The 13,602-nt window shown below is 36.9% G+C and overlaps 1 protein-coding gene across 3 annotated transcripts; it reads left to right on the top strand.

Moving 5' to 3' along the window:
* The first annotated feature begins 766 nt into the window (after positions 1 to 766).
* ms4a17a.16 (membrane-spanning 4-domains, subfamily A, member 17A.16) lies at positions 767 to 10,320 on the top strand. 3 transcript variants are annotated; one of them, XM_056454581.1, is made up of 8 exons: positions 771 to 1,167; positions 1,550 to 1,757; positions 2,082 to 2,192; positions 3,757 to 3,825; positions 5,234 to 5,377; positions 5,858 to 5,958; positions 8,181 to 8,240; positions 8,327 to 10,320. In XM_056454581.1, the coding sequence occupies exons 2-8, from the start codon at positions 1,575 to 1,577 to the stop codon at positions 8,472 to 8,474; spliced, it is 816 nt and encodes a 271-aa protein (XP_056310556.1). In that variant the 5' UTR covers positions 771 to 1,167; positions 1,550 to 1,574; the 3' UTR covers positions 8,475 to 10,320. The 3 variants fall into 3 exon arrangements, with proteins under 3 accessions (XP_056310558.1, XP_056310556.1, XP_056310557.1); XM_056454582.1 differs by having other exon boundaries at positions 778 to 1,167; positions 5,845 to 5,958; positions 8,327 to 8,486; XM_056454583.1 differs by lacking the exon at positions 3,757 to 3,825 and having other exon boundaries at positions 767 to 1,167.
* The last annotated feature ends 3,282 nt before the right edge of the window (positions 10,321 to 13,602 follow it).

The following is a 13,602-nucleotide window of genomic DNA, read 5'->3' as shown; positions in this document are numbered from 1 at the left end:
ATTGTCACAACCAAGCTTATTGTTAAGGAGATTCACCTGTTAGCACACTAGTCTCAAGTCTCAAAGAGGAGCAGAAGAATAAAACGAGGAGTAAGCCTGGAGCTTATGTTAGGTTTCAGTTCTGTTGTTGGCTGTTAATTTTGTGTTTTTGTTGGTACTCCTCCACATCCGTCCCAATGACCAGGGAGCCGTCAACTATAAGTATGTCCAGTTGATTTTCTGTTCTTCAATCTGTTTTGAACCACAGCACATCATTTTCTGTTCTGGGGTGTCACGGTGGCGCAGTGGGTAGCACAATCGCAAGACGGTCGCTGGTTCGAGCTTCGGCTGGGTCAGTTGGCATTTCTGTGTGGAGTTTGCATGTTCTCCCCGTGTTTGCGTGGGTTTCCTCCAGTTTCCCCCACAGTCCAAACACATGCGCTATAGGTGAACTGGGTAGGCTAAATTGGTCCATAGTTTATGTATTTGAATGAGTTTGTATAGATGTTTTCCTAGTGTTGGGTTGCAGCTGGAAGGGCATCCGCTGCATAAAACATATGCTGGATAAGTTGGTGGTTCATTCTGCTGTGGCGACCCCAGATTTATAAAGGGACTACACCGAAAAGAAAATGAATGAATGAATAATCTCTGTGTTTGCTGGCCAGTAGCTCCTTGGAGCTTTTGGGACTGTTGTTCAGGAGCTTACCTGACATTGCTGCCTTGTTCTGGACTGCTCTTTGTCTGTTTCAGACTTCAGTTTTCAGACTATGCAGCCCCTTGCCTGGTATCTGATCCTTAACCGTCTCATCTCTGCATTTGATCTGCCTACTTTGCTGCTGGTTTGAATTCCTATAGACAATGAATTCCTCTAGTGTTAATGGCTGGGCAATGGAAGTTTAATGATTTGTCTTAAATAAATTCCTGCTTTCACTGTGAAAGTTTCCACTGGTTACCAAAGTATGGATGCAGATTATTTGTATATAAGACATAATACTTCTGTTTTATTGACTTTTGCTGTTTAAAGCTTTGCCGTCCGTCAGGATCAAGTGAGCTCCTCCTGCTTCCTTTTTTAAACAGTGTCATTAATCGCATATAAAACATAGACTTTGTGCTGGAGTGTCTCAGAAGAGCGAGCTGAACTTCAGAGTGAAGTCCAAAAGCCCAGCCGAACATAGGATTCTCTTTCTGGTAAAACACTACATTATATACTTAAAGTAGATCTGACTACTTTTATACAAATATCCGATTATGAATTATGGCTGTACAAATTATAATGATTAATGTATTTATTTGGTACTAAGTGGACACCTGATAGCTTTTAAAATGTAAACATTCTGTATTATTTTCAACTTGAGCTGTTTAAATGTATATTCTCAGTTTGTAGTGTGTAACAGGGTTGATGACAATAAGTCTATCTCTGTCAATAACCACTGTAGCATAACTGCATTTATGAATGTATTAAAAATATGGAGATGTTATACTAATAGATAAATACTGAACTGATGAATCAACTGGATTCTTTTTAAACAGAAAGTTTTGAAATGTTTTGATTAATTATGATTTTGCACAGATCATTTTTACACTGTGAAACGGAAATGTTGACGGTCAAAGCAGTGGATTCTTCAACGATTGTCATCAAGCTTCAACCACCGACACAAACAGCACCGATTGTGACTGGGACCAGTTCTCCTGTGCCTGTTTACATACAGCATGAAGCTGAAGTTTCGCCTCTTCAAGGAATTCAGGCCTTTCTTAAAGGCCACACAAAAACCCTTGTGGTGAGAAATCTTTTATTAACCCAAACAGTTGGTTTTTATGTGGAAATACAGCTTCTATAAATATAGAGTTGACTTTTTTAGGTCACTGAAGTTTTATTGACTTGTTGCCTTGGTGACAGTGCAGTAAATGTACAGTCATCAGATAATGATTAAGGTCTAAAGGTTAACTTTAAACTATTACAGGTAAGTCTGTCTAAGAAGCAAACCAACTCAATTACTGGACAAATTTACACACTTGTGCAATACATTTGGAATATGTTTATAGTACAATATTAAGCTATAACTTGTTGTCCTTCTCACGCTGTTCTTTCTTATTCCTCACAGAATGTCCAGATAATGATCGGTGTGTTGACTTTCCTGTTTGGTATCGTGCTTACAGTCTATGCAGAGTCCGTCTTTGTCTTCAGTGGCATTCCTTACTGGGGATCTCTCATTGTAAGAAACAATTATACCTGTCCTGTAGTAGGTATCTACGTCTAATCATGTTACACCTTGACGTTGTGTGGACGTTTCCACTATGACGTCTATCAGACGTTGGATTTTGTTCACTTTCCAACACAACCTAAAATCAACCAAATATCAACATAATTTGATGTCGTTATTGGACATCAAAATAACGTCGTCCTTAGACGCTGGCTAGACATTGAATTTTGGTCACCTGGCGTCATGACCTAAATCTAACCTAATATTAACATCTTATGATGTTGAGTGCCTGCTGGGTCTAAACAGACATCTTTCCTCAAATGAGCCTAATATTGGGCTGTCAGTGATAATCAGACATCTAACAATAGCCTAAAATCAAATATACAGATTAGACAGACTTCACACGTGTTGTTGTTCATGAATGCATCCTCAATGTTGAATGTTTGTGCAGTGTGTTATTATTATCATTCGTACATTACCTAAGCTTGAATTGTTGAGGTGAACTCTCCCTATTACTATAAATTTAGCATTAATTGAGAAGGGTTTGGTCTTACTTTGAATTTAGTGGCTAGTGTTTTTGCTACCCCTAGCTATGTTTTCATACAAAGATGCAAATTAAATTTATGCGCAAAACTGGAATATCGCATAAAAGATGTCCGAATAATGCTTCGTTACCATCCAACGAATCAAAAACCAAAATGGTTACTTCGCTGACTATTTTCACAAAGTAAAACTGGAATTCGCTGAGGCAGGAGAAGCTGCGCTTTTTCTTATTTAATAAATTTCTCACACCTCAGAATACAAAATGCAATGTGCGGTGGGTTTTGGAGGGCTGAGATTCTCTTTGGGACCATAAGACAGTTCTGGAGCTAATAATATTTTAATAATAATAATAATACTAAGCCACTGTAATGATGGTCGGCCCGCTAGTTTGCCCATTAATGCTGTGCATTGTCAATTTTTTTTGCATCACATGAGCTCTTACAACGGTAAATGCATAGTTTAAGCACATTTTTTTCTGATCGAATAAAAAGTTTATCCTTTTCAGTTGTGCACATTGGGTTTTTTATTAGTATTTTCTAAATCTATGTGCATTTTGGCGTTTCCATCAATCATTTTTTATGCATTTTTTTTTTTTTTTGCAAAATTCATCAAGCACATAAACAGTTATTCTCTCAATAAAATCCATGTTAGCCTTTAGCAACGAAGCTAGAGTCACCAGGCAGACAGAAGCCCTGCTCATCACGTGTTGTGAAGTGAATTTGACGCTCATATTAAGCAGGTTTAATGCGCAAATGAAGTGAGTAAACTCAAAATGTTCACGCGTCTATTTACACACGAATAACATGATTTATCCGTGCTTGCCGCTTCTTGTGTGAACACTGCATAAGAAGACTGCAAATGCATTTAGCGGTTGAGGGAGTGGTTCATATGGCAGTAAACTGCTAATTCTGGTTGAATATCATATATATATATATATATATATATATATATATATATATATATATATGTATATGTATATGTCTTTATATATTCCAGCATAAGCTTTAATTTGTGCTCTTCTCTCTGTTCTTAGTACATTGCTGCAGGCTCGCTCTCCATTGCTGCTGAAAACAAACTTGATTCACCAACCAGTTTGTGTTTGGTATGTACACAACACTATGGGTCTAAGCACTAGATGCTTGTAATCATTTGATCTGTAAGGATTTGCCCATACATGTTCTGTTTTTCTGTTCCAATAGTGTATTTGAAGCAGATATTGCAGTAAAGGTTGTTCTAAAACCTATTACGAAGGTCCTAAACATGCACTTTTACTCAGCCACACGCTATTATTTTGGTGGAATAATAAAACAACCTGTACATTGGAGAACGAGCTACGATAAAAAATAGTTTTTCACACGCACACCAGGAATATTATTGCTTAACGAAGCATTTAAGACATTTTTTGACATTTATTCATCAAATCAAGTGATTTTCACTGGTGATGAGCAGAGTGAACATGGAAATTCATTTCAGGACATTAAGGGAAGTTTCACAAGCTAATTTCGAGAGGAGCACATGATATGATCGGCTACAGCTAATCTTTATCGCTAATCATTAGCTAGCCCAGGCATGGGCAAACTCGATCCTCGAGGGCCGGTGTCCCTGCAGAGTTTTGCTCCAACACTAATCAAACACACCTGAACACCCTAATTAGTGTCTTCAAGATCACTAGAAAGCTACAAGCAGGTGTGTTTGATTAGGGTTGGTGCAAAAATATGCAGAGACACCGGCCCTCCAGGATCGAGTTTGCCCATCCCTGAGCTAGCCTATTGGATCATTCCAAAATGACGAAAAATTCCCTATGTTCAACCCCCCTCTATCCTTCCCTTCCCCTCAATTCTATAATTGAGGTTTCCTCCCACAGTCCTAAAACATGTATATAAGCGAATTGTAATAATAGTCACAAGCACTTAACCCATATGTACTGAATCAATTAGAACCACCATCTTAAACAAAGTATAGGTAAAAAACAAACTGGGGGCTCTTGAGAAACACCTGATCTTGTATCTCTCCTAATGCTCATTGACCTGCTGGGAAACTTGGGCTCATCTATCTCCGAGTTCAGGGTTTTCTCCCAAACCTGCTATCATAGTCAAGCATTATCTAAATGTGAACTCTTGAAATGGAGCTTGTTAAAAAACACTCGTACACAAGATGGCGCTGCACATCTTCACATATCTTCGCTTGTTGAGTAGATTAAGTCACCCTTATACTTTGTCCTGGTGTGTTTATCACATGAGCTTTTTCATTTCTGGGTGAACTAACTCTTTTACCAGTGCCTGACTGGAAGCAAGCAAACTTTTGTCCAAACGAGTGCATGCAAATCTTTGTAGACGTCTCTGTGGAGAACATTTTCAGCTTCATCACTTAATCATCCACATGAGCCTTCAGTGCTTTGACCCTATATTTCATTTACTTGTCAAATAACCTTCAATCTATTCTTCCATTTACTTTAGCAGTGTCAAGACAACATCTTAAATAACCTCTCTATGTTTACGCCTCTACTTTAGGTGAAAGGCTCTCTTGGAATGAACATTTTCAGTGCTGTAACTGCAGCCATTGCCTTTATTCTGCTTTCAGTGGATTTGGGTAATGGACCTCTCTACATTTACTGCAGTGGCTATTATTGTAATGAAATCGAGAGAAAGTATGTGGTACGTCATCAACTTCTATATGCTGATATCATTTATGTGTTAACTTTTTATTTTATAGTTACAGTAAGATCACTGTGTGGTCGATGCACTTGTGAAAGCCTAAATCTGCACTCATCCCTCCAATGCTTTCCAGAACTTCACAAGTGCTTTAAAGATATTACTGATTATTTATCCTGGAGGAAAATATTGACTCAAAGGTGCCATAGAGTGCATTGTTTAAGTTGTTTTCTGATATCCAGTAGGTATGTGGCTTAGGAAAGCGCAACATTTCCTCATAAATAGTTTTATAGGTCCATTTAGAACCAAAGAAATTGGAAACGGTATGGAATTACCATCCAGATTTTCAATCTATGGCACCTTTAAACATTATTAATAAACTCTGTTTACTTTATCAGTATACTGTAGCTGGAGGGATGCATATTCTTGAATTTCATAGTTATTTATGCTCATGTTGAATGCTCTTTCAGACCCTCTTCTCAGGAATCAGTGGTGTGTTGCTGCTGTTCACCATCCTTGAGTTCTTCATCTCCATCTACCTGTCTGGTTTTGCCTCGAAATTCACCTCCTGCTGTCATCCTCAGGTGAGAAATACATCTGCTGAACTTATTTAGGGATAAAGAGAGACAAATTGAGGGTGTTCACAGTTCACAAGAACCCACAAACACGGTTAAATACACTGAGTAGTGGGCGGGGGTTATTTTTGAGCTCCGCCTCTCATCTTTCACTCCTAGCAAACTAACGGTTGGAAGGATAAGCAGATTACACCCACTCTGCAAAGGGAGCGGAAGCATATAGGCAGATTTTGTATTAAATTTGATTAAATTAACTAATTTATCACTGATCAGTTGTTCTCTTTAAGACTAGCCATGTGCGCTAGCAAAGTAAACATTGTAAGTTTTAAATTCATGCAGGCTTTTCATGCACATTTTAATTTTATTAATTCATCCAATCTCTGTTATGGATTTGCTTACGCAATCTCACGGCAATTCGTAACTTTTTGCTTTAGTGGCTAATTCGTTTAAATTCGTACAATCTAATTCATACGATTTAGTATGATTTGCTCATCACCCAATGACGGTTGGAGTTAGGGGTGGGGTTAGGTGCCACGCCTCCTTTTTTTAAATCGTACATTTTCGTACGACTGAACTCGTACGAATTCGTACGAATTAACCACTAAACTGACAAAACATAAAATACTTACGTTTCCTCGTGAGATCAGGCTGGATTTGCACACACACAACAGCATTACAACAATTTCACTGCCTCTATAAATGAAAACAATTAGCAGAGTTTTTTTAATCTAGATTAATCTCACTGTAATCTCGGAATTAATCTAGATTAACATGGCTCACTTGAATTCTGCCGAAGGCATTCAGAATGTGTGTGCTACGCAAATAATGACTAAAAGTAAGTCTTTGAGAACGGGTTTCTCAAGCCAGGTGGAGCATTAGACCAGGGGCTTATCTCCTGTTTCCAAAACGCGTCACAGACTGCTTGATAAACCGTTCTACTATGATAATTGGTGATGGAAATGCAGATATTAGTGACATTATTGAAGTAAACACCGCCATCAAACTATTACCGTCATGTAGGATTTTTCACCATTTTCCGACAGGCTCCACAAATGGCTGTCAGTAAAGAACCGCATACACACACATCGGGAAATGTGGAAGTTTTTTCTTTCCATTTGGTCTGCATTATTAAATTTCCATAACACTCTCACCCGTCCTTACTCCTTATTTGTATCTAATCTCAGTTTGTCACGGGGGCATGAATGAAATGTTCATGAGTGAAAGTGAAACTGCCGAACTGCAGTTAAAGTCAGCCAAAACTACAGGAAACTCTTACATGTAAGCACTTTATGTATACACCTAATTATATTATTGTCTATTAGGGCAGATAACTAGACTACAGATGACCATGTAAGCGTAGTCAGTAGTGTCTTCGAAGTAAGGGAAAGATCCAGAAGGGCATCCTGCTGATTTGATTAGGAAGGGCACTTTGAGACGGCTCACCGGTTTGACTTTCATTCATCAGCTCCATTTTATTTGTATTTGTTTTACTCGAATGCATAAACTCTACAGGTGCCTGATAGATTTATGTGGAGCTAACATTAATCACATTCACTCTAGCGAACTGCATCCATGTTAGCACGTCACGTTTGATGCGGTAATTTCACAGTAGGAATACACACAGGTTCGAAGACTTGTTCTCGCCACCTACAGTGCAATTCGGCCAGGTATACATCCACGCTAAAATATCAAGGTGAAAGTCATCATAGCTTGCGCAGAACAGACCCAGCTCTGAGAATAGACTAACGACGATATTTATATCGCTCGATAAGAGTCTCGCGTCAACGCAGTCAACAGCCCACCACTACTAAAAACCCTTGTAAAGACAACATATTTTCCTACCTTTGACCTTTGTGTACTTCATATGTTTTTATTACATACTTTTACATAGTCCCGTAACTCTTGTTTAGGTTATTAAAATGTGTCAGTCCAGTTTTCTGAGTTGAAACAAATGAGAAATTAGTACCGGGAAGAATCACTGAAAATGAAACTACTTACATGTTTACCTGTAGGTTTTTGCGGCAGGACAAAACTTGAACACTGTGTACAGGAATAAGAGAAAATAATATATATATATATATATATATATATATATATATATATATATATATATATATATATATATATATATATATATATATATATATATTTTTTTTTTTTTTTTTTTTTTGAGGGTGTGGGATGGATCCCTAGTAAGCAGGTCTCTATAGTGTGTGTGATTTCTTTCACAGGTGCCATCTGTTTCCCCAGTTGCATCTCCACAGCCCAATTATTTCCACAACACCTCAGAGGTAAGAGGAGCTTGAACCACAGCTTTGGGTAAAATGAAGCCTAAGTAAAGATCTATAAAGATGACCGTGAATTTTTTGTCCTGCAGATTCCTGTGGCCAGCAACCCTTTCTATCAACACCCTCCTGCAGAATCTCCCCCAGAGTACGCTGAATGTAATTAAATGTGGGTCAAGATTAAACAAGCGGGCATATCCCTGGTCCTGCTGCTTTGGCACTGATTTTCCTACACTGTAAAAAAAGATATTAGTTACTTTAAAAAACTCGAGTAAACACGTTGCCTTAAAAAAACAAGTTGATTTTACTTTGAAAAAGTCAGTAAACCCATTGACGTAACGTAAAGGGGCTGGATGTACGTTTTTCACTGTTCTAAAGCATAAAAACACCATAATATGTTTGCAGATATTTGAGAATCATGCCAAGTGGACATTCCTGTTTATCCGAAAAACAATGCTGAATCAGATATTCTGCTTTGAAAGTGTTTTTTCCGTGCTGGAACGGCTGTCTTTGGTTTGGTCATTTAACCCGCCCAATGCCACCTTAGCCAATTATATTTCAGCACCCCGGGTTGCCAGATGGTGGAAAACCGTATTTCATTCATTTAGTCAGGAAGGCTCTCAAAGCATGCGTCTGTGACCGAAATGGGATCTCCGGTGGACAGTAGGAGACTCCAAAACGAGATGCAGATTCAGAGTTCCACATGAGGTTAATAATTAGCGAATAATATAAATTTTACAAACGGAAACATTGGGTGAGCAGGTTACATTGTAACCCCGTGTCATAACAACACACTACTGGCTTTTTACAGTATAATGATTTCCCAGCATTATTCATATATATGCAGATTTTATTGTTCATTGAGTCAAAGATGGAAGCACAAGTACTCAGCAAGTTAAGTTTCACAAACTAATTTCGAGAAGAGCATGTGATATGATCGACTATAGCCAGGGCTTAATTTGTGCCGGAACACTCCGGATCCGGCACCTCTGAAATCTGTTCCGGCACCTCATTTTACCAATCTCCCTCCTTAACCGCCCTCCTCCCCCCGTTCGCTGTTCACTTTCTGCCGCGACTTCCCAACTCTGCACTTTCGTCCACGACACCCCCGCCCGCTCACTATCATCGGCAACACCCCTCCATCCTCGGGTAACATGCCGGATTTGTAACCCTAATTTGTTCTGAGACCTTGCAATTCACAAATTAAGCACTGACTACAGCTGATCCTCGTCGCTAATCATTAGCTAGCCTATCAGATCATTCTAAAACTACCATAAATATCCTACCTAAACTTCATTCCCTATCTTCGTTTTTGGAAACCCAACCCACTCCCCGCCGGCGCTGCTGTCTCAGTGAAAAGGAGCCAAAGGTTCAAGTTCAAATTGAGCCAGTCGGCACTCCCTGTGCAGAGTTTGGATGTTCTCCTCGTGTTCGCATGGGTTTTCCCCGAGTCCTCCGGTTTCCTAAAAACATGTACATAAACGAATTATAATAACAGTCACAACCCATACATACTGAATCAATCAGAACCACCATATTAGCCAAAGTATAAACGGTGGGCTCTTGAGAAATACCTCATCTCGTATCCCTCCTAATGCTCATTGACCAGGCGGGATCCTTCAGCTCATCTATCCCGACCTCGGGGTTCTCTCCTGGGACAGCCTGCCAAACCTACTAATATAGTCAAGCATTATGTAAGTGTGAACTCTTTAAAATGAGCTTTTTTGGGGACAACTGTATTGTTTTATGTTCAATCCACTTAATTTTGTTAACTTAATCAATTTGTGTTAGGACAACATGAATGAATTGTGTGGAACCATGCATTTTTGAGACTGAGACATGGAGATGGAGATTTATGTCTGTCCGTTAGGCTGGAATAAAAATATGCAAAAAATAAACTAAAAATGCTAAGGTTGATATTATTAGCATAGTCGTCGCTGTGAGTGTGACAATAAGTGAGGTTTATATATATATATACAGCCCAGATTTTTTTCAATTAAAATAATCATTGTACTGGTTGCTTTGAACATGTGTAATAGTTTGATGCTGTATAATCTGTAAGAATAAACCATTTTTTTAAACTCTTCTTCAGAAAGCAATTTTTAACACTCATTTGTCTACTTTTAGCCGTTTTTAACACTCATTTGTCTACTTTTAGCCATTTTTAACTCGCATTTGTCTACTTTTAGCCATTTTTACAGTCATTTGTCTACTTTTAGCCATTTTTAACTCTCATTTGTCTACTTTTAGCCATTTTTAACTCTCATTTGTCTACTTTTAGCCATTTTTACAGTCATTTGTCTACTTTTAGCCATTTTTAACACTCATTTGTCTACTTTTAGCCATTTTTACAGTCATTTGTCTACTTTTAGCCATTTTTAACTCTCATTTGTCTACTTTTAGCCATTTTTACAGTCATTTGTCTACTTTTAGCCATTTTCAACACTCATTTGTCTACTTTTAGCCATTTTTAACATTCATTTGTCTACTTTTAGCCATTTTTAACACTCAATTGTCTACTTTTAGCTATTTTTAACTCTCATTTGTCTACTTTTAGCCATTTTTAACACTCAATTGTCTACTTTTAGCCATTTTCAACACTCATTTGTCTACTTTTAGCCATTTTACACTCATTTGTCTACTTTTAGCCATTTATAACACTCATTTGTCTACTTTTAGCCATTTTTAACATTCATTTGTCTACTTTTAGCCATTTTTAACACTCATTTGTCTACTTTTAGCTATTTTTAACACTCATTTGTCTACTTTTAGCCATTTTTAACACTCAATTGTCTACTTTTAGCCATTTTTAACACTCATTTGTCTATTTTTAGCCATTTTTAACTCTCATTTGTCTACTTTTAGCTATTTTTAACTCTCATTTGTCTACTTTTAGCCATTTTTAACACTCATTTGTCTACTTTTAGCCATTTTCAACACTCATTTGTCTACTTTTAGCCATTTTTAACACTCATTTGTCTACTTTTAGCCATTTTCAACACTCATTTGTCTACTTTTAGCCATTTTTAACACTCATTTGTCTACTTTTAGCCATTTTTAACACTCATTTGTCTACTTTTAGCTATTTTTAACTCTCATTTGTCTAATTTTAGCTATTTTTAACTCTCATTTGTCTACTTTTAGCCATTTTTAACACTCATTTGTCTACTTTTAGCCATTTTTAACATTCATTTGTCTACTTTTAGCCATTTTTAACTCTCATTTGTCTACTTTTAGCCATTTTTAACACTCATTTGTCTACTTTTAGCTATTTTTAACTCTCATTTGTCTACTTTTAGCCATTTTTAACACTCAATTGTCTACTTTTAGCCATTTTTAACACTCATTTGTCTACTTTTAGCCATTTTTAACACTCATTTGTCTACTTTTAGCCATTTTTAACACTCATTTGTCTACTTTTAGCTATTTTTAACTCTCATTTGTCTACTTTTAGCCATTTTTAACACTCAATTGTCTACTTTTAGCCATTTTTAACACTCATTTGTCTACTTTTAGCCATTTTTAACACTCATTTGTCTACTTTTAGCCATTTTTAACACTCAATTGTCTACTTTTAGCCATTTTTAACACTCATTTGTCTACTTTTAGCCATTTTTAACACTCATTTGTCTATTTTTAGCCGTTTTTAACTCTCATTTGTCTACTTTTAGCCATTTTTAACACTCATTTGTCTACTTTCAGCAATTTTTACCACTCATTTGTCTACTTTTAGCTATTTTTAACACTCATTTGTCTACGTTTAGCAATTTTTAACACTCATTTGTCTACTTTTAGCCATTTTTAACACTCATTTGTCTACTTTTAGCCATTTTTAACACTCAATTGTCTACTTTTAGCCATTTTTAACACTCATTTGTCTACTTTTAGCCATTTTTAACACTCATTTGTCTATTTTTAGCCGTTTTTAACTCTCATTTGTCTACTTTTAGCCATTTTTAACACTCATTTGTCTACTTTCAGCAATTTTTACCACTCATTTGTCTACTTTTAGCAATTTTTAACACTCATTTGTCTACGTTTAGCAATTTTTAACACTCATTTGTCTACTTTTAGCTATTTTTAACACTCATTTGTCTACTTTTAGCTATTTTTAACACTCATTTGTCTACTTTTAGCCATTTTTAACACTCATTTGTCTACTTTTAGCCATTTTTAACACTCATTTGTCTACTTTTAGCCATTTTTAATTTTTTTAGCCAGTCAATTTGAGACAACATGAATTATTTTGTATACTACATAAAGATGTAGTTTTGAATTGACGTCATCGCGCAAAGTAATATGTTAATAAGATCCTATTGTGCATCTGGATGTAAAGTTTATTATAATATAATACACGGCGCCACAGAGAAGAGACATGACGGGCGATGACGCCACTGATATGCAAATTAGTGTGTGATGTCATCTGGCAACATCTAGCTACTTTTCGGGCAGGCTTTAGCTACTTTTCATTGGAAATAGTTGGCAACACTGATCAATTTACTTCTATAGTTAAACTTAAACATTTCCAAAAGAGTCATGTCTGGGTACAATTTATGTAACAGTATGAATGAAATTTCTCTAATCTTGTTAGTCATTTTAAAGGCAAAGACCAAACTTTTGTTTCCATTGAATCTGATCAGTCTTCCAATAAAACATCACATTTATTTCGTAGACAGTAGCTAATCCAACACAATCGGATAATCCAACACAATGTCATGGCAATTCGTAACTTTTTGATTTAGTGGCTAATTCGTATGAATTCATATGAGCTAATTCGTACAATTTAATACCCCAATGACGTTTGGGTTTAGAGGTGGGGTTGGGTGCCACGCCTCCTTTTTAAAATCGTACAATTTTGTACCACTGAATTCGTACAAATTTGCAACTAAACTGAATAAATAAAGGGCACATTCATTCATTCATTCATACACTAAATTGGCTAATTACACATCATCATACGGACACATGCTTCACATACGGCAAAGCAGTTAACACGATAACTCATTGGCCTCTCTTACTCGAGAGGAATAAAGTTGAAGGGTTACAGTTTTCTCTAACCAAGCTATAACTTCTTTGCACTTCTTACAGGTGCAATACTTACAAATGTGTTATTCAATTATGGAGGTATGGTTGACTCGTTGGGAGTCAAAAATGTTCGAGGAACACTCCTGACAGAGATAGACCTGGGGAGTGGACTTTTCCATGATGAAAGCACATAATATTTGACTAGATTTTACCCAGATAGCAAAATGACATAATTTCAACCTAAAATCAACGTTTCTTTTGATATCGAATCCACGTTGATCACCGACGTTGAATCAACATCGGTTTGCTATCTGGGTAGTTAAGACGTATTCAGCTTAAAGTG

The sequence above is a fragment of the Danio aesculapii genome, chromosome 4 (genome assembly GCF_903798145.1).
Source record: "Danio aesculapii chromosome 4, fDanAes4.1, whole genome shotgun sequence".
Lineage (NCBI taxonomy): Eukaryota > Metazoa > Chordata > Actinopteri > Cypriniformes > Danionidae > Danio > Danio aesculapii.
Note: the sequence above shows the minus strand (reverse complement) of the source record. Positions and strands in the feature narration are given on the sequence as shown.

Coding starts and splice junctions, on each gene's coding strand:
- ms4a17a.16 (XM_056454581.1), top strand. CDS start 1,575: ATGTTGACGGTCAAAGCAGTGGATTCTTCAACGATTGTCATCAAGCTT. Junction 3,826..5,233: donor CACCAACCAGTTTGTGTTTG/GTATGTACACAA, acceptor CCTCTACTTTAG/GTGAAAGGCTCTCTTGGAAT. Junction 5,959..8,180: donor CCTCCTGCTGTCATCCTCAG/GTGAGAAATACA, acceptor TTTCTTTCACAG/GTGCCATCTGTTTCCCCAGT.